General features: G+C 37.6%; 1 protein-coding gene across 1 annotated transcript in view; it reads right to left on the bottom strand.

Annotated features, from left to right (window-relative positions):
- Window positions 1–12,582: 12,582 nt before the first annotated feature.
- The window catches only part of Tnpo1 (transportin 1), an 81,731-nt gene continuing 69,971 nt past the window's right edge, over window positions 12,583–24,342 (bottom strand). Inside the window, exons 18-26 of the mRNA XM_055598404.1 lie at window positions 24,183–24,341; window positions 24,020–24,107; window positions 22,339–22,437; window positions 22,052–22,147; window positions 19,379–19,454; window positions 18,414–18,513; window positions 16,944–17,018; window positions 16,057–16,199; window positions 12,583–14,187 (exon numbers count right to left, since the gene is read on the bottom strand). Of these exons, the coding sequence (XP_055454379.1) occupies window positions 16,092–16,199; window positions 16,944–17,018; window positions 18,414–18,513; window positions 19,379–19,454; window positions 22,052–22,147; window positions 22,339–22,437; window positions 24,020–24,107; window positions 24,183–24,341 (801 nt within the window). The 3' untranslated portion in view covers window positions 12,583–14,187; window positions 16,057–16,091. The remainder of the gene's footprint in view (window positions 14,188–16,056; window positions 16,200–16,943; window positions 17,019–18,413; window positions 18,514–19,378; window positions 19,455–22,051; window positions 22,148–22,338; window positions 22,438–24,019; window positions 24,108–24,182; window position 24,342) is intronic.

The following is a 24,342-nucleotide window of genomic DNA, read 5'->3' on the forward strand; positions in this document are numbered from 1 at the left end:
AGCAGCCTAAGGGCTCCTGAGGAATGGTGTCCCGGATGGATAGCAGGGGGCTCAACCCAGAAAGTACTGTCTAAACATACTGTAATCTAGTTAATGAGCTTGTTCATCACAGTTGCTAAGAAAGTCTAAACCTAGATTCTTGTCATAGTTGTATAAATAACAGGACACAGTGAAGATAACAAGCCAGTTTTATTATCTGCAGAGAAATGTAGGCAGAAGGGATTACAATTGAAGACAGCAATATGAAGCTATGTTTGTATATAGGAAGACAGAATCAAATATATTCAATGGGAGTGTACATGCAATTATCTCCTCTCCTTTAAGAAGCAAGCATGGCAGTAACAGTCAACTCACTCAACACGACAATCTTGTTTCTAAATGCTGCTTTTCTAAAAAATGAAAGTGGGGAGAAACCTCTCAGTGGATACTTCCATCAGGCAGTGCTGTGCCACTGCCACGCAGCCAGCCTGCTCACAAGTAAAGCGGCCATTACATCTTTTTCCTGTTCTGGGTACCGACCAGAGGCTTAGCATGCCATCCTCACACCTGGCCTTTCCACTCTCATAAACACCCACTGCTAATGACATGGCTTTCTCTTTCTCTTCACCTCCCCTTTCCCCACAGCCACTAAGGTTAAAGCTCAACCGACTTGTTTTTTCTCTCCTTTTTGACTTTCCAAGACTCCCTCTGGGGAGCAGGCTGGCCTTGAACTTGGAAATCTGACTGCCTCTGCCTCTCAAATCCTGGGATTAGAGGCGTGCATCACCGCTGCCCAGCCACTGAGAGAAAATTTAGTAAAACTGTTGAGCTAATAAACAAAAACAAACAAAACAAAAAGCCCACGCTCCTTAGTGAAAGAGCTGATTCTAGTGGTGGGGAGGAAAACAGAAAAGATGCAATGTCGATACAGAGCTATGAAACTTTCATGTGCCGGAAGTTGAACCAGGGCCTTGTACACACCACACACTCAATGTAATGCTAAGCTACGCCACACCTCCAAGAATTGAACCACAAAGCACATAAAACAGAATCTGTGGTAGCTAAAAAGTAGGAAATAAACCATATTAACAAGACTTACCACATTGTTTTTAAAGTTATGTGTGGACTTCCAGCACACTGGAAAATTTCAAGCAACTATCTCCTCTGTACCAGATTTGTAAATGAGACAAAAAGGTGACTAGAAAAGTAAAAGAAAACTTAAAACACACAACATGGCAGCTGAATGGAGATGACATCAGCAGAAAGGCAGACTATCTCTGGCCCCACAAATCACCTGAGAGGAAGATGGGCAGATTTGGCTAGTTGCCAAGATGCATTCAACCAGCTCCCACTAATTAAGATCATACCATCCACTCTTTTGGCTGACAATACTTTTAAGACTTTATTGTTACAATGGGGAAGCCTGGCAGGTGACACTTCGTCCATTCTTAAACCGGGTGAATCTTTTAAGATCTTTTTTTCTGATCCCCAATGTTAGTATCAAGTCAGGAAGTGGAAAGTGATCTTCATTCTGTGTGCAGTCCTATTAGGACTCAAAACCACTATGTGACAGGTCTAAGAGCTGAAACAGATATAGCACAGCAGGCCTTTGGTCAGTAACTGTCTTTGCCGGTCAGAATCTTCAACGGTTTCTGGATGGCAGGTTACTTAAAAACAAGTGGCAGGGTGTGGCAGGATGGTAATTTTTGCTAGATATATGGAGCCACACTGACAAGTGCACTTGTCAATCATGTGGCTTCTAATCCTGGTTCCTCATGGTGACTTGCCTTCTGTGATAATAGAACTGTCAAGATTAAGCAAGCTCAGGCTTGGGGAGATGGCTCAGAGGTTAAGAACACTGGCTGTCCTTCCAAAGGTCCCAAGTTCAATTCCCAGCAACCACAGGGTGGATCATAACCATCTGTAATGAATCCGGTACCTTCTTCTGGCCTGCAGGCATACATGCAGGCAAAACAGTATATACATAATAAGTGAATCTTAAAAAAAAAAAAAAAAGATTAAGCAAGCTCTTATGCAAAAGCAATTGTACATGGTCCTTTCATTCACTCAACAAATATTTTATGATATACTATGCTCCAGGAATCATCTCGGACATTATACAAGTTGGAGCTTCCGTTCTTGAGGGGCCCGTATATGGGTCGTTTTGTCAGGAGAGCACTCAGGTCAAGTCTACAGCACCTGTAAGCCTGTTAGGAACAAACATACAATTTGGGGTTCCATAACTTGTTGGATCAAAACATGGATTTCACCCAGGAATCTTATACATGAGATGTCTTGCCTTACTTAAATCAGAAACCCTGTAATAGACCTTAAACATCTTCAAAGTTCATAGATCATCAAGATTGGTATTAATGTTGGGGGATGGCAGTTGGAGAGATGGCATTGGCTGCTCTTCCAGAGGACCTGGATTCCAAGTCCAGCACCCAAATGGCAGCTCATAACCACACATCTCCAATCTCCAGTCTCAGGGCATCTGATGCCCCTCCCCCACAGTACAGACATATATGCAGGCGAAACACATAGTGGAGGGATAATTAATGCCAGATGTGATGTGCACACCTTTCACCCCAACACTCAGGAGGCAGAGGCAGGTGGATCTCTGTGAATTTGAGGCCAGCCTGGTCTGTAAAGATCAGTCAAGGGCTACAAAGTGAGAACCTGTCTCAAAGGGCATTAAAACTAAAGAACCTCCAAAAAGAAACAAACTTTTAAAACATCATGTTCTATGAGGGTAGGTAGTAGATATTCAGGCTCATTACTTGTTCCTACAAAATTCTGTCAGCACAGCAGAATTAATCCACATTAGTGGCACCTTTCAGTCACCTGAATCTAGTGGAAATAGTTTTATGCTATCATTGGATATAGTTCAAGGTAGAATCCTTAAAACAAAGGTAGAAAACTTAAAAAAAAAAAAATGTGTGTTGGGGGGTGAGGGGCTGAGGCTCACCTCAACTAGAGTCCAAGACTGACTTGAACTATTGGTCCTGCCTCCACCTTTAGGATGACATACAGGCAAGATTCATGCCACTACTGTGTGCATTTTAAGACTTAAAATGTCTGGACCTACACTGAAAAACAAAACGAAGTAATTAAAACAAACAAACAAACCACAACCAACTAACCTACCTCTTTGGGGCCAGCAAGATGATTTAGCAGTTGAGTCTGGAATGGCTCTTGCGGAGGACTGAGTCAGTTCCCAGCACCCACAGGGGGCAGTGCACAAATGCCTTTTTTTTGGCCAGAACACAGCACTCTCTTCTGGCTCACTGGGTCCTTGAGTGCACACACACTCAAAACCAACGAACCCGTTACTTAGTAACCGTCAAACTTGCCCTTTTCAAAGTGGGCCTATAATCAAATGCTAAATATTTTGGTTTGCCATGGTATGGAGAAGTGTAGATAAACCATAAACCAGATAAACTTTTGGTTCTTTAGGTTCCATATACACTGGGTTGACTAATTTGTTTTTTCTCTTTAAGAGAGGGTTTCTCTATGTAGCCTTGGTTGTCCAGGCTGCCTGCCTCTGCCTCCTGAGTGCTGGGATTAAAGGCATGTGCCACAACTGGCAGGATTGACTAATGTTAACATACCATTACATAAACTTGCTTATTATAAAGCATCAAGTTTGACTGTAGACCATGCTGGCCTTGAACTCAGAATCCACCTGCCTCTGCTCTTCAAGTGCTGGGATTAAAGGCACGTGTAGCTTGTATGTATTTTCTAATACTTGTCTCGCTTTGGGTTATACATACGTGGCTTGTTTGGTAAGCATTCTAGAGAATGTTCTCCAGGTGTGTATTACCTGTCATGGATCCATGTGTCCAGCTCTACTGAGTAAGGGCAAACTCCTTCTCCGGTAAGGGTACTAGATCAGTACCAAGGGCTCAATTCTGTCCATGACATCTTTCATTGATATTTTACTTATTAACTTTATTACCAACATTTTACTTCTCAGTTTAGACAATGTGAACATATCTTCTGCATATTAAGTACCCAAGCAATAATCCCACTTCAGTCAGTAAGAAAAATCAAATTCAAAATCACCCCCTAAGATAAACAGCTGGAAACTCTTTTATTGTACTTCTCTTTACTCACTGTTAAAACAATGCAACATTCATTCCATAACATGTTACCTGTTTTCAGACAAGGAGCAAGAGACCCTATTGAGTTTCTGTGAATACTCCATGAAGTTCAAGCATGTCCATTCCACACAAATACCTGTGTGGTTTTGGGTATTTCCACAGCCCCCACGCCGCCCCACCTTACAGTTCTCAATGGATGGTTCAGTTTCTGGCATGACCAGAGGAATACTTGACTTTTTGTCAGTCTCTAGGTGACCAAACTGGAGTTGGATTTCAACTCACTGAATAAAATACCCTTAACAGTTCAGTTGATTTATCTGATGGTGGGCATTATGACTGAGTCTGCTTCTTTGCTACTGTGGTAAAAGTGCACAGGAAAAAAAAAAAAGCAAAAATAAAGTGAGAAACATGAACAGGTACCTCTATGACACATGGATGGATAAAGAAAAGCTGCAAAGAAAACATTTCAAGAAAAATAGAGAAACTGGAAAATAATATATCATGAGGTAATCCTGGTTCAGAAAAACAAATACTGCATCATTTCTCTATGTGGACCCCAGCCTCTGATGTCAAGTATGTAGTAATTAGTGGGTAAGTGAGGGTAGAGGCCAGGAAACTGGAAAAATGGTCCGTGAGATGGAAGGAGGGGCTTTATGGGAAGTGAGGTGGATACCAGAACAAGAGGTTATGTCCTGGGGAAGGGGAATTACTCTAGAAAGGCAGGGGAAGGTCAGGGTGGTCACTGTATCTGAATTCAGCATCTGCTGACACATTTATTCCTCAACACCGTCACACACACAGCATTTACAGTTAATTAGAAGAATCTGGAGTCCTCCTTGGCTAGTCTCTGTCCAGCTGTCTCACTTGGCTTGGTGAGCTTTTCACCTTGAGGAAGATGACTAGCCTCTGTGAAAGCCACTTCTCAGATTCCTCAGGGTTGTCCCAGTGCCACACTATCATTACATTTTAAGGAAACACAGGGGACTGACAAGACAGTTCAGTGGTTAAGAGCACTCACTGGTTGTTCTTTGCAGACGACCAAGGGCTCAGTTCCCAGCACTGCCATGGTGGCTCACAGTCAGCCATAACTCCCATTCCAGGGGATCTGATGCCCCCTTCTGGCCTCCGAGGGCACTTCCCCCAACATGGTGTACTTACATACACACAGGCAAAACTCATAGTATGAAAATACATCTTTAAAGTCTTCTGAGGGTGATATTAAAGTTATCTTGGATTACTTCAACTTGCTTTCCACAAGCTTCTAAAATTTTAAATTTATTTTTAAAAAAATCAAAGACTTCATATTCCAATTTGACCTTGAGAAATAGAAATCCAGCTTCTCTAGAAACCACTTGGGAGAGACAGTTAACATCTTTTTCTACAGTGATTAAAAACCTGCTAAAACTAATGCCTTTCGCATGAGTGTAAACTGTTCTTTAGTGCACTTAGTTCACTCATGCATTCTTCTTCTTGCTTTCCAAGACAGGGCTTCTGTGTGTAGCCCTGGCTGTCCCGAACTCACTCTGTAGATCATGTAGCCTAGGACTCACAGAGATCCACCTGCCTCTGCCTCCTGAGTGCTGGGATTAAAGGTGTGTGCCAACACTGCCCGGCTTGTTTTCTTTTTTTAAAGATTTATTTATTTGCACATTTGATGTAGGCAAGCTTTGTCTACATGTACATCTGCACAGCAGAAGCTGGTATAGTATTCCATTACAGACAGTTGTGAGCTGCTATGTGGTTACTGGGAATTGAACCCATGATCTCTGGAAGAGCAGTAAGTGCTCTTAATTGTTGAGCCATCTCTCCATTCAACTCTCAGGTTTTCTTTACTCACCTTTGAGCTCCAGTGTTGGAATGCTTCAAAAGACTGGTTCCTGACTTTTTTTTTCCTTTTCCTTTGCCACTCTCAGATGTACTTTTCATCTTCAGCCAGGTATCCACCCATTATTCAAAATGCCTTCTCTAGTTCTCATGGACACTTCAAACCTATTCCAGTTGTTAACTGCAATTATATCCTTTCAGGTTCTCGTCATGCCCAAGGTTTGAAGGGCCATTTGTGATACTTTCCCCTCCACAACACATCCAGTACACTGTCAAATCCAGACTACTCTGTAAGACTTATCTGCATATTCTATCACTTTCCACCTTTCCCCACCACTACCCTGATTCATTACACTCTCCCCTGACCACAATAGCATCTCCAAAAGCTGCTTCCATTATAGTGCCATACTGTACTTTCAATCATCTGTATACATTTTTACTCGTAGGTCCTATAAGAGCCCTTTCCACTGGCTTTTAGAATGAATCTCTCTTCTTCCTTAAAGTGACAGCCAAACACATAATGGTCCAGGCCATGTATCTTTGTTCCCTCACCTGAGATAATCTCCCCAATAACCAACAGCCTCAGTCCTTCAGACTTTTGCTCAAATGACATCATCTCAGGGCTACTTTGATCTTCCATCGCGTGTTCTCTTCATACCAGCACTCTCTATCATGTGACACACTATTTTACATGCTTTCTGTCTACAACAGACTATGACTAGAAGCAGTGTCTGCAACACATGAGTCAGGAAGCTGTTAACCCTGCGCGTCTGCAGGTTAGAAACCCAGGCCACTAGACTACAACTTACAGTACACAAGGAGCTCACTGCTTATGAAGCTCTGTGGACCGTAACTGAAGAGTAACTTGTTGTAAACTCTTTGGCCTAACCACTTCACCAAAAAGATGACTGGGAATGAATGCCGTGTTTCAGCATCCATGCTGAAACATCAGTATATTTCACTCAGAAGTTCAGGGGTAATACATGAGTGAACAACAATAGGACAGCTGTAGGAACTGTAAAATAAATCAAGTATTATGTAGCTATATCTATGTGCATTCAATAACTGACACATCTGGACATAACCCTGCCTACAAACAATGCAGAAACAACACATTACTGATTAAAATTGCTATGTAGACCAGGCTGGCCTTGAACTCACCGAGATCCTCCTGCCTTTGTCTCCTGAGTGCAGTTGTTTACTTCTTACTCATTTAATGAACTTCTTAAAAAACCAATATAAAGACTGACTGGGCACAGTAACCTTTACAGCATGAGTGTTTGGGACAAACTTTTTAAGGTGGCAATGTAATACTCTTCATATCACTGCCAGTGGATTAAAAGTCTTATTAAACTTCCAAACTGTCACCTGCAAACTGTAATAAGTAAGAGACATTTCAGGAACTCATTACAGTTTTATGAAAACAAGACTCAGAGAAAAGGACCACAAGTGACAGTTAGTGTAAGTATCTCCCACTGTCACCTCACAATAAAGAAAATCCAAGACCTGTATGACCCCTTAAATAATCACATAAAATGTAAAACTGTTTATGTCAGATTATGAACTCATTACAAAAATGTCAGTTTAGAAATGAACAGACCCAGCCAGGTTCAGTGGTGCATGCCTGTAATCCCAGCAGAGGCAGAGGCAGGCGGATCACTGTGAGGTCCAGGATAGCCAAGGTTACACAGAGAAACCCTGTCTCAAAAAGCCAAAAATAAAACCAAACAACAAACAAATGAAAAAAAAAAAACAATATGGCTGCTATAAGAACTGAGAAAAAAAAATCATCTGAATAAAACTAGTTTCACTAAAATACCAATATTTCATTTTCAGGAACAATTACTTTAGGAAGCAGATTAGAATCCTGAACTAATGATCAGGCATATTTAAATAAACTTCCCCTACAACTTAATCCCACACCCTGGAAACTTAAATTCCCTCTCCAAGGTGTTTTAGGGAACATAATATCTCAGTTCCAATTCACTCTCATCAACACAACTGTGTTACCACAAATGTTTTTAACAAAAGCAAAACAAACAAACAAACAAACAAAAAAACCAAAAACCCTCAAGCTTTACTTCTTAAGTTTCTGGGCTACAATGAAAGGCCCTTTCTTGTTCTAAAATGCTCTGTATCTTGAGTGAAAAAGACCACTTTACAGCTCTGGATACACACACTCTGGAATGCAGCAATATCTTAATTTTAATGGCAACATGTAATCACGTTGGTTGATTACAACCTGAAGAGGAAACGACTCCAAGTGCTAATTTCTAATCTCACAAGCCCTACTTTTCTGAAGGACAAAGCCTCAACAGGACAGTCTCACACACTCAGCCTTGCTCGATCATCAACTCTATGGTCACAGCTTCACCTTCACTCCTTTCCTTTGAAAAAGCAGTTACTCACTCCATCCTACTCAGCTTGAGTTGAAAAGCACTAATAGTAGTTAAGTTAAAATGTAGTCAAAGGTTTCTTTTTACTGTATAACATAAATAAGAAGAAAAAAAAAAAGAGTCGCTTGGATAGCAACAGGACACTTATGTGTAAGCTAAGAGAAACCAAGAGATAGAAACATGACACAAAACACCCCTCCCCTCCCAAACCCACCAAACCTATTAGGACACAAAATGGAGGAGGACAAAGATAATGTAATTTCTTTCCATTAAAAATCAGAGTGCAACGACTATAGTTAAACAACTTTATTAACATAGTCAAGCAGTGATTAACATTCACATCTATTATGTCACATCATACAAATGTAAATACAAAATTACTACAGTACAATATATATTCTCTGCATGATCCAAAATATTTGGTGGCCCCAAAAAACTCTCTTTAAAATTCAGCAGCTTATCAAAAATTAAAACCGTATTCTATTTAAAATGAAGATCTGTTAGCACAGAGTCAGACTTCAAGAAATATCAATTTAGTACAGTTTGAGAAGTTGCAGGAGGATATGTTTGAAGGACACATTCTAACATAGTGTGGCAGGTACAGGAAACATCAGATTTAAAGCTTTTAAGCATAACTCATACAACCTAAGTTGTCAGCAGAAAGATCCAGTTATTTATAACTAAGCAAGTACTACTAAGTTATTGCACCCAATGTTAACATGAATACTAAGTGTCAAACTTTCATAATAGGAAGTGATTTACCACGGTTAAGCATCTCTTAAGATGATAATCTACTGAGTAAAATTAATTACATAGTATTATCTAATTATTATCTTCATAAAAAAATCAATGAAGCTCAGTTTGGTTATATATCCACATAGGAAAGCAGTGACAAAAAGATGAGGAAAATATAGTGGAACCCCTTTCTGAGGTGGACATTAGGAGGGAAACAACACCGCCTTACAGGCTAACCATGTTATAGCAGGCATTGAACAAGATGACTAGACCTATGAAATAGATAATTCTGCATATACCAAGCCACAGTAAAAGTCATGTATGGCAAACAAAAACTCTTACTAAAAGGAAAGCTACTGGCTTTGTAATTAGTGATCTACCATTGGCAAATAGATTTGGCTTGGTTTTTAATGTACAGAGGTGGGGAAAAGAAAACCAGTTTTAACTTCCCTCAAAGTCATGCGTACATTCAGCTGCTATGCATCTTTTTATTTCAACACAATATACTCTGGGATACAAACCACAAAAACAGGTGCTGTAATTAAGCTTATACCTTACAACTGTGTAAGTATAATAATTAGGCATACACATAATACCAACAGGGAGAAGATCTCTATCAAGCCTGGCGTTAGTTCCCAGTTACCCAGAAAGCATACAGGTAAGAGAAATAACTTTCATGTGAAAGTTAACGTTAAAGAGGCTTAGAAGCACTGCCATATTCAATACAGTATGAAGTGCACTAGTTGATATTCAATGCTACTGCACTGCACGGATACTAGGTAACACTGTTACCGACACAGGCCACTACTGCTCATCTTCCCATCTCAACTATCCCAGGGTGTTAGCACAGACCCTAGTTCTCTTATAGATGCCAATGCCCACCGTATTAAACAGTACTAGCAGCAACAATTAGTGTCCCCCGCCTTGTAATATTTGCAAAAGTAACACCATAAGCAAAGCTGTGTGTACCTGAAGTACTAACAGAGAAAGGACTTAGGGCTGTAGCTATGCATGACACACTCTTCTCTTGGGAAGAATGTTTTTGCACTGGTATCTGTTAATACATTCAATATGAATATAATTAACTATATGAAGCAAATAAATTTCTTCACTACAAAGGTGTTAAATTGAGACAAGAGTTTAATACGTAATTTATTTCTGGCACCTCAACTATGCAGAGTTTTATGTAGGGTAAAAGGTTCCACTTTCATATTTTGAGGGTTTAGAAAAGGGGAGGACCAAACTCAACTCATTTTCAGTTAAATCTCCATACCAAATGTGAGGAGAGCTTTTTATATCTCTCCAGTCTGATAGAACAAGTGGAGGGGAAAAACATCAGACTAACTGGGAAGATAATCAGTAAAATACATTAAAACAAAACAAACAAAAAATACCTCACAAACCTCCAAAGGCTATTAAGTATGATGATCTTTCTTTATAAATATGTCACCAAAGCAAAATGATACAAGGATATTCACCTGAGATAAAACTTGTATCTGAATATTTCATAACTGAGTAGACAAAGCAGTTAGGAGAAAGTCAGCTGAAATTATTTTAAAATATACATCTGACTCTATTTTACAATATATGCAATTTAAGCAATTCAGATCAATGAAAAAGTCTTAACCAAAAAAATCACAGTGTTTGTCAATGTTAATTACAAACTGTATGCTACTTGTCTTGCTAAGATGTAATGGCTTGGCTGAGTGTTGGGATCTGAAGTCTAAGTTGCATAACAAACTCAAGTAGCAGTACTGTAAAGCATCAGAGCTGGCTCTAAGGATATTTACACGTCGATTATTTTGGAAATAACCAACAAACAATACAAAAGTGATTTTTCTTACACAGTATGAAGTCATTAAGAGATCAGACGATACAAAAAGCAAAACCATTTCCTGAATAAATGAACACCTGTGGCACTAAGTTCGCTTGCTAATGGGCTGTAACATGGAACTGCCAAGTACGCATTTAAATTACACTAGACACACTTTCTGTTTCCAACTTAGGTTGATCAGCAGCTTTTGTTCTGTTAGAATCCTTCAGAGAGAGAAGCTCAAACAGGAAAAAGAAGGCATATATAAAACAGTAAACACTGACCTCCTGAGGTTCCTACAACATAAAAATATTCAAGTAGAAAATCTACATCACTCAGCAGCGGCTATCTCTGTAGTTGAGCACACTAACAGCATTTTAGTGTGTAAGGAGCAGATGAAGTAAGCCGTGCTTTAAGCAGAAACACTGGAATGTAACAATGACAAACTTACAACCTCACATTCAGTCAACATTCAAAACTATCAAGACTGCACCACAAGAATTAAGTTGCTTTATATATATATATCCCATGATGTGTTATGTTTTATCAAAACAATAAATGCTAACTCAGCGCTTACCTCAAGAAATGTAAATGGCTTCTGCAAATTCCTGTGCTATACTATGTTGTCTGAAATATAACATAAATTAAGAAACAATAGTCTCAAGAGGAAAAACTACATTAGAAAAGAAGATCATCCTAATCTTAGCTGGTCAGTCATATTTACTTAATTTTCTATTATAAAGTTATTAAATTAAGAAACAAACTAACTTACTACAAAACCAAATATTGTTTTGTGCTGCATAACTGCCAAATTGGAAATATATTCTTAATCAGACAGGTGACAATACTGCTTTTACTTAATAGAGAATTATTTACCACAGGCCCAGAGAACTTTACTGAAGGTTTTTATGTATTTGGTTCATTACATTAAGGGATGAATCTGGCTGTTTTGTATTTTTATTTACTACTTATGTAAGACTATTATAATATCTCCTATATTAAGTTTTTCAAAGCATCAGAAGCACTACAGGTTATATACTGCAACCTAAGGGTAAAATAGCTATTCTGCTCCAACTCAAAAGCAAACTTTGAGCTCCCAGGGAGGTAACTGAACTTAAAAGTGAAATACCACACACCCTAGAATATAGTTCGAAAAAGAAAACAGAAAAGATTGGGCACTGTATAGTTTTATTTCAGGCCCCACAGACTGAAATTTGCAAAGCCAAAATAAAAGGTAAAAGAACATGTTAAAACAAACATATACAACAAAAACCTGTTTGCATGCTGCCATGCATGTAAAATGTTTTGAAACTGTACGGATAAGTCACACGCACACAGCTCACACTTCAGTGCAATGGCCATATCAGTCAACACTTTAAGAGACCAGAACCATGCAAAGAGGAGCAACTGCTTATAAAAATGGTTATTCGGTATTTATTCTGCAATGCAAAGGTGACAAATTAAAATATAAAAAGGTTGTTATGGCTTAACATTTTGTTGCAGATTAAATATGCAGCATTGAAAAATGGAAAGGTGTGGCTTCATCTCTGACCAGCAGAGCTAAAAAGAAAAATCTCTCCATTTTCCTTTATCATCATGGGATACACACTGCTCAGGCAATCCAAATTAATAAAGATTTGCACTTTCATATGGACATAAGATCAAGTGTACCAGTTAGGGTCTTCACATTCACAGTATATAAGAAAATACACATGGAAGGAAAAGTAAAGGGTTAACTTAACAAGGATTTATTCACAGAAATACATGTGAGTAGAGAAAAAAACAACAGAAAAGTCAAACAAATGAAATGAAGAGGATCCAAACCAACTCTCACTCTGTAGCTTTGTATATGCCCTATGTGCATATACTTAGGGCACAAAGGGCCACCAACATGCGCCAATACAGTGTAGGAACCCTGCATTACATCCATTAACTTAAACATATCTTTAAGATCATGCTTCGAACAACAACAAAAAACAAACAAAACAACAACAACAACAAAAAAAAAACAAAGGAAAGGAAAGCTTAGAGGCAATATGTTGAGTGGGAATAAACATTGAAATATAGCAATCATGTTCCAACTTCTACAATTGTGTTTATGTGCCAACTAACATTTATGCAGCCTTTTACAGATCTTTTACCATGTAATTTGAAATTTGATAAAATCACTAGTAGTATATAACCATGCAGAAAGCACACCACACTGACAGCACAGAGGCAAAGATTTTGCACAGGTATATCAGCTTTCCACATTGTGCAGGTTACACACAATACAATATCAACCTTATTCCTAACAGATCCTAAAAAGGTATTTCAAGGCCTAGCTGTAAACTACAGTACTTTATATATCTATATTCTTAATAAAAATAAAATCCACCAATCTTAAAGGAATTTTAAATGCAGGGCTATATTGAATTGGTAAACTGCAACCCAAACTGGCGCAACATAGGTAAATGAATACCAACCGCACTCTATGTGATGCAAGCATGCTACGGTCCCACTAATTTACATCACTTTCAATCACTATGAGCCAGAGCGCATGCCTGACCTTAAACTGCACCTTAAGATAACGTGTTGGCCTAGAAATTAAATCTAAGAAGTACAACCATGAAATTATATCCACTAACGTTTTAATGTAAAATTAGATGTCACCTTTAGTTTGATACCCCGATCCCATTATTCCTCCCTCCCTGCCCAGCCCACAAAGGTAAAAGGAGTGACTCGTTGGCATCTCACAGGGTGCTTCATTGTTCAAATTTGTTTCGTTTTATTTCCAACTTTTTGGGGGTACCTTAAATTGTAACTTCCAAGAACCTGCTTCTACTAGGGGAGGCAAGCTGATTTTAACTGTTAGTTTTATGTAGTTCTTTATCAGCATGCAAAACAAGGCCCCCGTAATGTGGGAAAATTTATATAAAAACCTTTAATGAAAAAAGCTTCCTTACTGTTGTAGCTTCCCACTCTTAAGTTTCCTTTGTTGTGGACCACGGGATTTTCCTCCTCTTTATCCCCGCGCATTGTTTATGTGGTTCTTGTTTTGGTACATTTCCCCATAATATTCCAGAAAGTACTGTTGTGTGAGTAGACTGAATAGTCTTTGCTTCTTCACATCCAGTGCAGAGTTGTAATTGGAGACAGATTTCCACCCACAAAGGCTCCAGATGTTAAAACATTTCCCAACATCGACTTAATACAGTGACGGCAACACCTCCCTCCCGCCCCTCCCAGTAGGGTTGGGACTGTACTGTATTCCCTACTGGTTTACCCTTCCCCCCTGTAAAGGGTAACATTTTCCCTGGGTGCAGAGGCTCCCATATAGTCTCCAAGACTGACGAACCTGAAAAACAAAACAAAACAAAACAAAAAACCAATTTTATCTTTAATATCCGCCTCTCTTTCAGGGCCAATGGAGCAAAACACCAGTCAAAAAAATTTCTATATTTAGGTATTAAAAAGGCAAGAAATTGGACAAATTGCTTAAGCTCAGATACAAAAGTGAGCCGACGCTGGGGACATACAGTGCAGTGTCTCATATAATGAGTCCTGCCTTGCATACTGTTACTGAGCTTTACCTCTGTTAGCAGAGTGGGCCACAATGCAAACCAAACATTTCCCAATGTTACTTTACTCTCTTAGTCATTTTCCTTATACAAGATTAAACAAACATCAAATGTTTAAAGAAAAAAAACTCTAATTTTGGTAATGTCCAAAAATAAAATTTAACAGCTATGTTCTTGATGTTCTTAATTATCCTTCCAACTCTATTTCATTTGGTTATTTCCTATATTTTCAGGTGATTTCATGTTGCTGATGTGAACCTTTAATTTATTTTATTCATTTTTATTTTTTGGTTTTTTGAGACAGGATTTCTCTGTGCAGCCTTGGCTGTCCTGGGCTTGCCTCCAGCTCACAGCGATCCGCCTGCCTCTGCCTATCAGAGTGCTGGGATTACAGGTGTGAGCCCCTGTGCCTGGCTAATGTGAACTTTTTAAATTGTTAATACAATTTAGCGTTAAGATAGACCCAAGAAATCAAGTGAGTTTACTGAGTTAGTTAAAGCAATGTCTGACAGTGGTCCTTTTACAAAAACACTATTAACCACTCACGTCAAACTTTGGATGCTTGTAAATGTTCATATGGATTCACAGGAGTTAATTAATCCACCAGTGAAGTACAACCAAACCCTTTCTTCCTGCTTCTGCATGGAAGAAGCAAGAATAAAAGGCTCTGACTAACTTTTAAATCTAATGAGGAAATCATTATTTCCTACCTCATCCCAGAAGCAGGATCATTAGTTAACTGCTTCTTGGTTATGAAACCAAAAGACAAACTATTGAAGACTACTAGTTCAAAGCTGAATCTTTAGAGTAAAGTAATTTCCCTCTTTTGCATTCTTATAACTTAAGAGAGTAAATCAAACACTTTTCAAAATGCTGAAGCTGAGGATTCAAAACTAAAGTGGAAAAGTGCATACAGGGCCTACAAACTCTTGAGGCTATAAATTTATTTTTACTCCCTTCTAGATCAGATCACTTTGATAAGAAAATCTTTCTAGTTCAGATTAAGCAAGCAACTAAAAAGTAAAGGATACTTCAATTTAGTACAGTACACATTTCTACACACTTAGTGTGTCCTACGGCTTCCAGGCATCTGGGCAGGTCTCTCACTGTACTGGTCCAAACAGTGAGGCAGCCTTGTGTGCAAGTCCTGTTACTAGGACCCACACAGATCAACCCTCAGCATAACTCACTGCATCTAAAAGACACAGCTGCTAATCCCAAGTTGAGAACAGAGACTATAAAAGACAGAGAAAAACCAAAGCACTTAGCCCTCTACCTCCACAAACCAAGACAGACCCTTCCATGAAAAACTGAGAGAACACTAGGTGCTCAACAATGGGATGTTAAACATCATCTATTTCCGGAATTCAGTTTCAACTCTAAATTTGTTTCCTTAAAGGTCACAACATAAAGCCTCCTGGCCTGTCACAGATAAGATTATAAAGTAAGGCTTCAAAACAGAGCCACCTTTGCCCCGTCACTGTGAACACTGCCCTTGTAGGGGGAAAAAAGAGAAAGGCGAAGGATGAAATAATGTATAGAAATCACAGTAGTGTACCAATCAGGATTTCTATTTATCTAAGATTTGAAGGGGAACCTGTAGTAATAGTGTTTTATTCTAAAAATTCCTAAAACTTGTAACTTACCCCTAATTTTGGGACTGCAGCTTCAGTGATCTAAGTTAAACACCATAAAAAGCTGCAAGACGCTCTTTTAAGGGAAGAGGAAACTGGTCAGAGAATCGCCTCCAATTTTCATCCCCAACTTGGTTTTTAAATCCATGAAGGATCTGCAAAAAGTGAAAAACTATTAACTCATCAATAAAGACAAAGACTGAGATCTATACAGCTTTAGAAATCAAACATTATGGACATTAATTTCTAAGTATTAATTCTCAAACTTTGTTAAGTAAGTTCTCGACACCCTATAACTTGACCAAAACTTCCTTCATACTTTTAATTTAAAATCTGGGAAATGTCCTTAGCAACATGATGTACTTAAGAAATGTGGTATCAAACTGAGAAAGCAAAATAGTCAAACCATATAAGCACAAAACCTATCTATTTAAAAAAAAAAAAAAAAAAAAAAAAAAAAACATTGGTTATTTCAAGTTAGAAACAAACAAGTTTTGGGATCCTGATGGTTATTAGTCACTATTTTCAATATTACATAACTCAAGTAAGTAATAGCATTGCAGTTCTTACTGGTACAGCTGAGTTCAGAAATAACAACTCAGAAGGGAGTACTAACAAAACAGGAATGTAAGTCAATTCTTCAGAAGGGCACTTGTATTTTCCACTGGCATTCCAAATTCATCTTGAGAACTTCAAGCCATTGTTTACAATTGCAATAGTAACAACATGAATTAGTATTATTAATTGGGAAAATACTGCCAAGAGTCAATTCCATCAGGCCAGGTTCTTTGCTAAGAATTTAGGTCACAAAATCACTCAATACCACTCTGAGGAAGCTGAGTTTAAATAAAGAGGAACTCAAGTGTTTCACCTCGGATATAACAATCATAAATGCTTACCTTACAGAACATGTCTCTGAGATCATCTTTTGGGTTAATCCACGATGCAACAGCATCACAAAAAAATATAAAATCCTGTAACAACAAAGAGGCACTTTAGGTTGCTACTATATTTACAACATTCAGTAAAACATAAGCAATCTTCAGAGTCTGTCTAATTTATATGACATCAGAACTTACTGCTCTACTGTATTCCACACTACAAAAAGACGGAAGAAATGCAAAAGCAAACAAAGTCTGGAAAATATTTAACATTAGAAATGCTCTAAAGTACCAGACAAAGTCAATAATAACAGAGTTCTGACTGGATGTAAACAACCTGAAATCACCCCAATTTAAACTACATGTGACTAGTCTGAAACCAAGGAAGGGGACTAAATGTAAAAACCATCTTGAGATCTTAACAACAAAAACTGCCCTCTGTATGAAGCTCTCTCCTCATGTCCCGATGGTAAGACTTTAAATGCAGGGCTAGAGATGGCCCAGCAGCTGTGAGCACTAGCCACCTTTGCAAAGGACCTCAATTCAGATCTCAGCACCACAGACCACTCCTAGTGAGACCTATATCAAAGGAGCCAACCAGAGTCTTGAGAGATGGCTTAGGGTTAAGTAAGAACATAGTTGCTCTTTAATTAACCAAAACCCCAACCAATCAACCAAACAAATGAATGCTGAGTATTTAATTTAGGGTTCCATACAGATGCTTTGTATTTTGAGCATGTAGTGTAGAATTCAATGGTTTCTTCTGTGTTTATAGCTGGCAAACTGGCAGTTGGAATGATTGATCAAACTGCCATATATAAAACCTGGCACTAAATAATTAACTGTCTAGAGAGGCTAAAGAGACGGCTCAGCACTTAAGAGAGCACTGGCTGCTCTCCCAGAGGACCTAGGCTTGATTCTAGCCAATGGCAGCTCAGAACCAGATGTAACTCTAGTTCCAGAGGATCTGACGCCCACTTGTGACCTATAAGGATAGCAGGCACAAACAAGGTACACAGACATAAATGCAGGCAAAACATTCATACACATTAAAAATAGTAACTATACTATAATTATAAAAATGTTTAAAGACAATATGCATTTAGGAAATAAAATATAGAATGAATAGATAAGCTTTTAAAACAATTCCAAGGAATAACTCAATATTCTATTTTATTTGAGATTTTTAAGTTCAAACTCAGTAAAGTGATATGCATGGATAGAAAGCATGTACAAAATAAATAAATGGGGTCTAAATGTAAGTGGAAGGCCTGAACCAGCAGAAGACATCAACATAACTTTCCTCTCCCAATCTGCTATTACTATCTTACTTAATGAAGTAAGACTTGAGAAATTAAGACCTCAGCCAGCCAGCCAGCAGTCCCTAGAAACCCCTTGTCAGAAGGTGGGAACTATAGGATGTCCCCTGACCTTCCCATGTGTGCGTGTACACGGAACACGGAAAACAAAGTCCTGTGAACACCTTACTTGGATTACGCCACTGGGATTCACACTGATCATGGTACAAATCCCACGGAATGCTGAATCTTTTTCTTCATTGTCTCTTATGTTTCTCAGAGAGGTACACCTATTGAATTACAGAACTGAGTTTAGTATTTAAAGTAAAAAGCAGATTCAACACATTGCTAATAGACAGTATTTAATGGAATAGGCACCACAATAGAGATAATGGTTATACTACATTTTTAGAAAGCTTGACTTTGTTTCTCATATTTCTGTAGTCTGACCCATCTCATCTTCAAGTGTTAACAGTGAAATTCACATTGTCTTAATATACTGAATCTATAAAAATAGACAACTGCTCTTTCTTACTTAAACTATTAATTAGCCTGAGCCAGAGTATATTAGCAAATTAATTTTAAAAATTCTTTTCTAACTTGTATTCCATTAAACACTACTAAAAATGATTTCAGTTGAAAGATTATCAATTGAAAGAAGCAGAACACAGGCTATACTGTCACAATATAAACTATTACTGTACACTTATGGTGTAGATGTTTAACTCTGACATTAACAAGCAAATAAGATTTTATACATAACAAATTTAAACATGTATTTAATGCAATCCACGTTTCCAAATTAATTCTAAAAAAGAAATGTAATGCAAGAACCTAAATTTATAAAAATTTGCATGCATCTTAATTTTTCTGGTGGATATTTAAATGCTTTTATGTATAATCAAGCTTTTAAACACAGCAAGCATGTGACAATCTTATCCCATGCATCAGTTAGTCGTTAGCCACAACATAAAATAAATGTACATGACGATGCTACTGAAAACCTCACAAACCTGATAGGACAAGATTAGTCACATGGTTGGCAATGATTAAGGACTGTGATTTTTGTAACCAACTGAAAATATATCTAAAGTGAGATAGAGAAAGAAAGAGTGAAGAAAAATGAATTAAAAAAAAAGATTGAATAATACACACCAGGGTCTTATAAACTGCTGTAGCATGGGGGCCACCTCTTGAGGACAAACGTAACCAAGACGACCAATTGTTATTGCTAAGGTAACGCAATCACGGTTATACACCACCAAACGCCAACCAAGACATGAGCAAATGAGGGGGAAGGAGAAAAATAAAGAAAACAACAAATAACTCAGAAACAGAAACCAACAGAATCTGTGTATGATAATAAACATAAGATCTCACCAGTGCTGCTTATTACCACCCCCTCATGGAAGGGGCAGCAACATACATGGCATACTCTTGGAAAAGGAAAACAAAAGGGATTAAAGTAACTAAACATTGAGAGAACACCAAAAACCATCAAGTGCCAAGTACTGGTAAAAGATGAGGGTTTAGAGTGAGTGGATTTACAGTATCTTCTTTCACAGCCACTCAAAACGCCAGCAACTGTTTGTGAATAGTTTATTTAAACATCAATCTCTGTAGCTGTATTAATTCAAATTTTCAACTTTTTGTAAGTAATTAAAACCTTTAAAAATCACCGAGGGATATTAACTTAAATTTGCTAGTTTTTAAGTTAATTTTTCTCAAACTAGTGGGACTTTGTTGTTTGTATCAAAAAATCATTTGTCAGTCAAGTAAGCATCATGGTGTCCACTGAAGGCAAAGACTGAAAAACTGCTCCAGTTTATCAAATTCCATTTTGACAAATCTCTGATAACTCAGGTAACAGCACACTAGTTTCTAACCATATATGAGATAAAATTCAAGTAAAGGAAATTTAGATAGTCCACTGTAATGACAGGCGGTATGGACTATAGAAAAAAATAATCCTTGCTACACAAAATAGTTAAGAGCATAGTACATTATTTGATTAAGAAAAAATTTTGAGGTAGGCAAACATTCTCCATTAAAATTCAGGAATTCCTGAAATGTACAAAGAGCTGAAACAGCTGCAACTCAGAACTGCATCTTGCAATTCAAAGGTGCAAACATATAAATACACTTATACACAACGGGTAAAAATACAGACAGAAAACAAACCATGAGGTGCTTTAATGGTGTTCTCTCAAAAACTTACAGGTTAACCTTTTATAAAAAAAGGGTGGGTTTGGGGGTAAATAAAAATGTTTAAGGATTACTTGAAGCAAACTACACAGATAATACTAAAATTCAGCAGATTCATATGAAGCAAGAGAAAGAAAACCTATGTTCAAAAGACACAAACTATGCAACATTCTCATTAAACAGGCAAGTATGAACAATCCAATGAAACATGCGAGAAAGCAGATGATGGTCCATTGAGAAAGTTCAGTGTAGGATATACTAGTTGGAAAAAAGCAAATACAACACACTAAGGAATTGACCTCAGGAAATAGTGAGGATATGGTAATTAAGTTGCTAAATATGTATGGTGATTTTAATAGTTTAAATCCCATTCTTTTGAGTAAGGAATGAAGAAGTCAATTATTTATGTAGCCACTTGTGGCAAACCCATCAACTTGTACGGCATTATCAACCATTTTATTATTACTGAAGTTTGATCATGCCAAGAGTACAATCTGATAAAGCCAATTTGTTAAAGGAAGTATAAGATATCCACCAGCTGATATCCCACAAGAAACTTCAGTATACATTACACTCAACATTTATTTGCAGTTATGCATTCACATTTAAAGATAAATAAAAACTTTTCTTTAGGTTCAACAATATTTTTATAATAGCCAAGTATCTCCATTCTGAATGTCATATATAGGTACTGCATTCTAGGAAGACAAAAATCTGCCAAGATTTCAAAAACATCCTCAACACATATGGTTACACTTTTGAAAAAGAAAGTCTAATTTACTTTAAACTAAACAGTACCCATACAGATAATCAGCCCAATACGTTTCATAATTACAAGATTTCCTTCCATACCAATAAACATTATAAACTTTAGTTACTTGAGGAAAAACTGTGTAATTTAAAAATACTGAATTAAAATGTCTGAACTTTTATATTTAGAAAACCTCATTTTAATCTTTATCTGGTTACAATGGTAGAACTCACATTGACTATAAACATATAAAGAAAGAGATGTGCCTGAACAAAAACGAAACTTAAATATTAATTAGCAACAGCTGGAAAAGGTGGAAGGAAAAGGACATTATCACCCTATGTGTGCTATTGTATGGAAGGCATCTTTAGCACCAGCATGCTCTCTGTAAATGCAGAAGAGAAACAAGCCTCTGGATAAAACCCCCACCGGGAACTGCACTTAAGTTCCCGATTTAAAAAGATTTTAGGATGCTATACAAAATACATGACAGTTTTGGCCAATGAATCTATTTTTGGCCTCATATAAATATATATTTGAAGTCATTACTTTTCGCAGTTACTTTCTAAATTTAAAACACAAAATTCATATGAATTTTTATTTGTTATTTCTTATTTTTGTTATATCTTAACAAGAACACGTTTTAGAGTACTAAGCTTGAAATTCATAGAAAACTGTTGTTCCAATATTTCTGTAAACTGGCTATGGCACATAGCTAAACTAAGACACTATAATCAAGAGTTCAAATACATTGTACTACATTGCAGCTGAATTTTTAAAGCTAGCTTTGCTTTGCTTTCTCTACACATCCTGACTTGAAGTTAAGAAGTAAATCATTTTCCCTTCACCACAACGTTTCAGTCATATGGTACCTGTGTTCTCTAACAGCGTCTTTGGTGTGTTGGGTCTGTTAATGATCTCTACAAGCTGGTGTAACACCATAGGAATATAAGGCTGCATCTCTATACCTAGGTCATATCATAGGAAGAGAGAACAAGAAGAAAACAGTGTCAAAACACTATTACAAAACATTCTGCTTCCCTTATAACTGTGACACAAGTTAGTCTTCCTCCCCTCCTCCCTCTATTCTCAGAATCTTAAAAAACAGAAAAAGATAAAATAATATAAATGCATACAGTTCAAAGGAAAATAATCTTACCCATTTGAATTGATATTTCCCCAATCGCCCAGGTGGCATTGTTGCAGACTGAAATAAACTCTGGATTTAGATTGGTTCCCAATATTGGCATGAAATCAGCTAGGAAATATAAAAACAAAAACAAAGTGATAAAATAAAGCTATGTAGTAAACTTGTCAACAGCAGATTTCTTACTTTTTCATCATAAAACAAGCATTATGGTATCAAATCTGAAACTGACAAAATATGCAAAGAAGTATTTATAAAGGAGCTGACAATACTTTTCTTAAAATTGCAAGAGGTAACTGGCTACTGAATGTTCCCGAGGCCTAAGGTATTAGCTCCCTATTACATTTATTTTCATCTTATGTGTGTTGGGGTGTTTTATCTGAATGTATGTATCTACACCTGTGAAGAACAGAACACTAACCTATGTTAAACCAAATGTTTCTAGATACTGTAAACATTCCCTAGAGAGCAAACCTGATCCAGGCGGAGAACTATTATCTACCTTATAACCATCATGCTTGGTAACATTACCAAAAACAGGAACAACCAATCTCCAAATATCTTCTGAAATATACAAAACCAGGGCCAGAGAGATAGCTCACAGTAGTTAAAAAGCACTTGCTACTCTCCCAGGGGACTAAGATTCAGCTCCCAGTAGCCAAATGAGGTGGCTTACACGGTTTTTAACTATTGCGCTCTGGCCTCTCTGGATATGTGTACACATACAGTGCGCAGAATGCACGCTGGCATACACACATGAACAGAAATAGAAAAAACCTTTAAGAGCTCCACACATCCACTCTGCAGTCTGGGATCAAACTGGGGCTAAGTGTCTAATCTACGTGCTAATTACAGTGAATACTGAGAAACAGTGCGTGACCCCAGATGTAGATCAGTACACTCAAAACAGCCGTAAACTCACGACAAAACCTTAGATCCTTTGAGCAGTGAAAAACTATTACAAGAAAGAAATTTAGAGGTAAGTCTTGAAATTCTGGGTTTAAAAATACCCATTGTCTTTGTGTCTATAGTAGCAACATATGAAAAACATGGCTTAATGTGTCTTGACAAAAAAAGGTTTGTTACGTATCTGTATGACCAGATTCTCATACCAAAAACGTAACATACCATATATAGCTCCTATCACTTTCAACACAGAAATGATAATGACTCAGAAGTACACTCCTACTGGGTGTGGCGGCTTACGCCTTCCTCCAGCCCTGGAAAGCAGAGGCAGGTCTATCTCTGCAAACTCTAGGCCAGTCAGAGCTATGTAAGAAGAACTGTCAAATAAAATGCTATCCGGGTTGTTATAAATTAATATTACATAAATAAAACAATCATGGAGCTGGAAAGATAGCTCAGTGGTTAAGAGTACTGTCTGCTCTTCCTGGGTTCAATTCCCAGCACCCACATGGCAGCTCACAACTGTCTATACTGCCAATTCCAAGAGATCTGACACCTTCACATTAATGCATATAAAATAAAATCAAAAAAAAAAAATCACAACCCCCAACATTCTCTAAACTGGTATTATTCAAACATCCCCAGATACAGTGTTCAATGATGTTAAAGGAAATGACATAATTTCTCCAATCCAGCCTGTTTTAGTAAAATGTACACTTTGCTTTTAATAAAATAAAGAATTAGGACAGGTATGATACCCAACACCCAAAGCAGAAAACATTCATACCTATACAAGGCTTGACATGCTGAAAGCAAGCTTTAGTCAGATCACCTAGTAACGCAAAAGAACTCTGCCGAACTTCAGGCATTTTATCCTACAAGAAATAAGAAATTAACTTCTTGTAACACAAAGAAGCAGGTTCCAAGTCACTCACTCTTATAAGTCTTACCTGCATACATTGATACATTAGTGTTAGGATGTTACTTCGGGCTACAAGCTGTTCGATGTTGCCTCCCAGTCCTTCAGCCAGGCCACTGAGTAAGTCAAGAGCCACAATCATAAAATCTTTATCTGGAGCTTCATATTGTTCTGGTTGAGCATTGTTCAGC

The sequence above is a fragment of the Psammomys obesus genome, unplaced genomic scaffold, assembly GCF_907164565.1.
Source record: "Psammomys obesus unplaced genomic scaffold, mPsaObe1.curated_primary_1811, whole genome shotgun sequence".
Classification (NCBI taxonomy): Eukaryota; Metazoa; Chordata; class Mammalia; order Rodentia; family Muridae; genus Psammomys; species Psammomys obesus.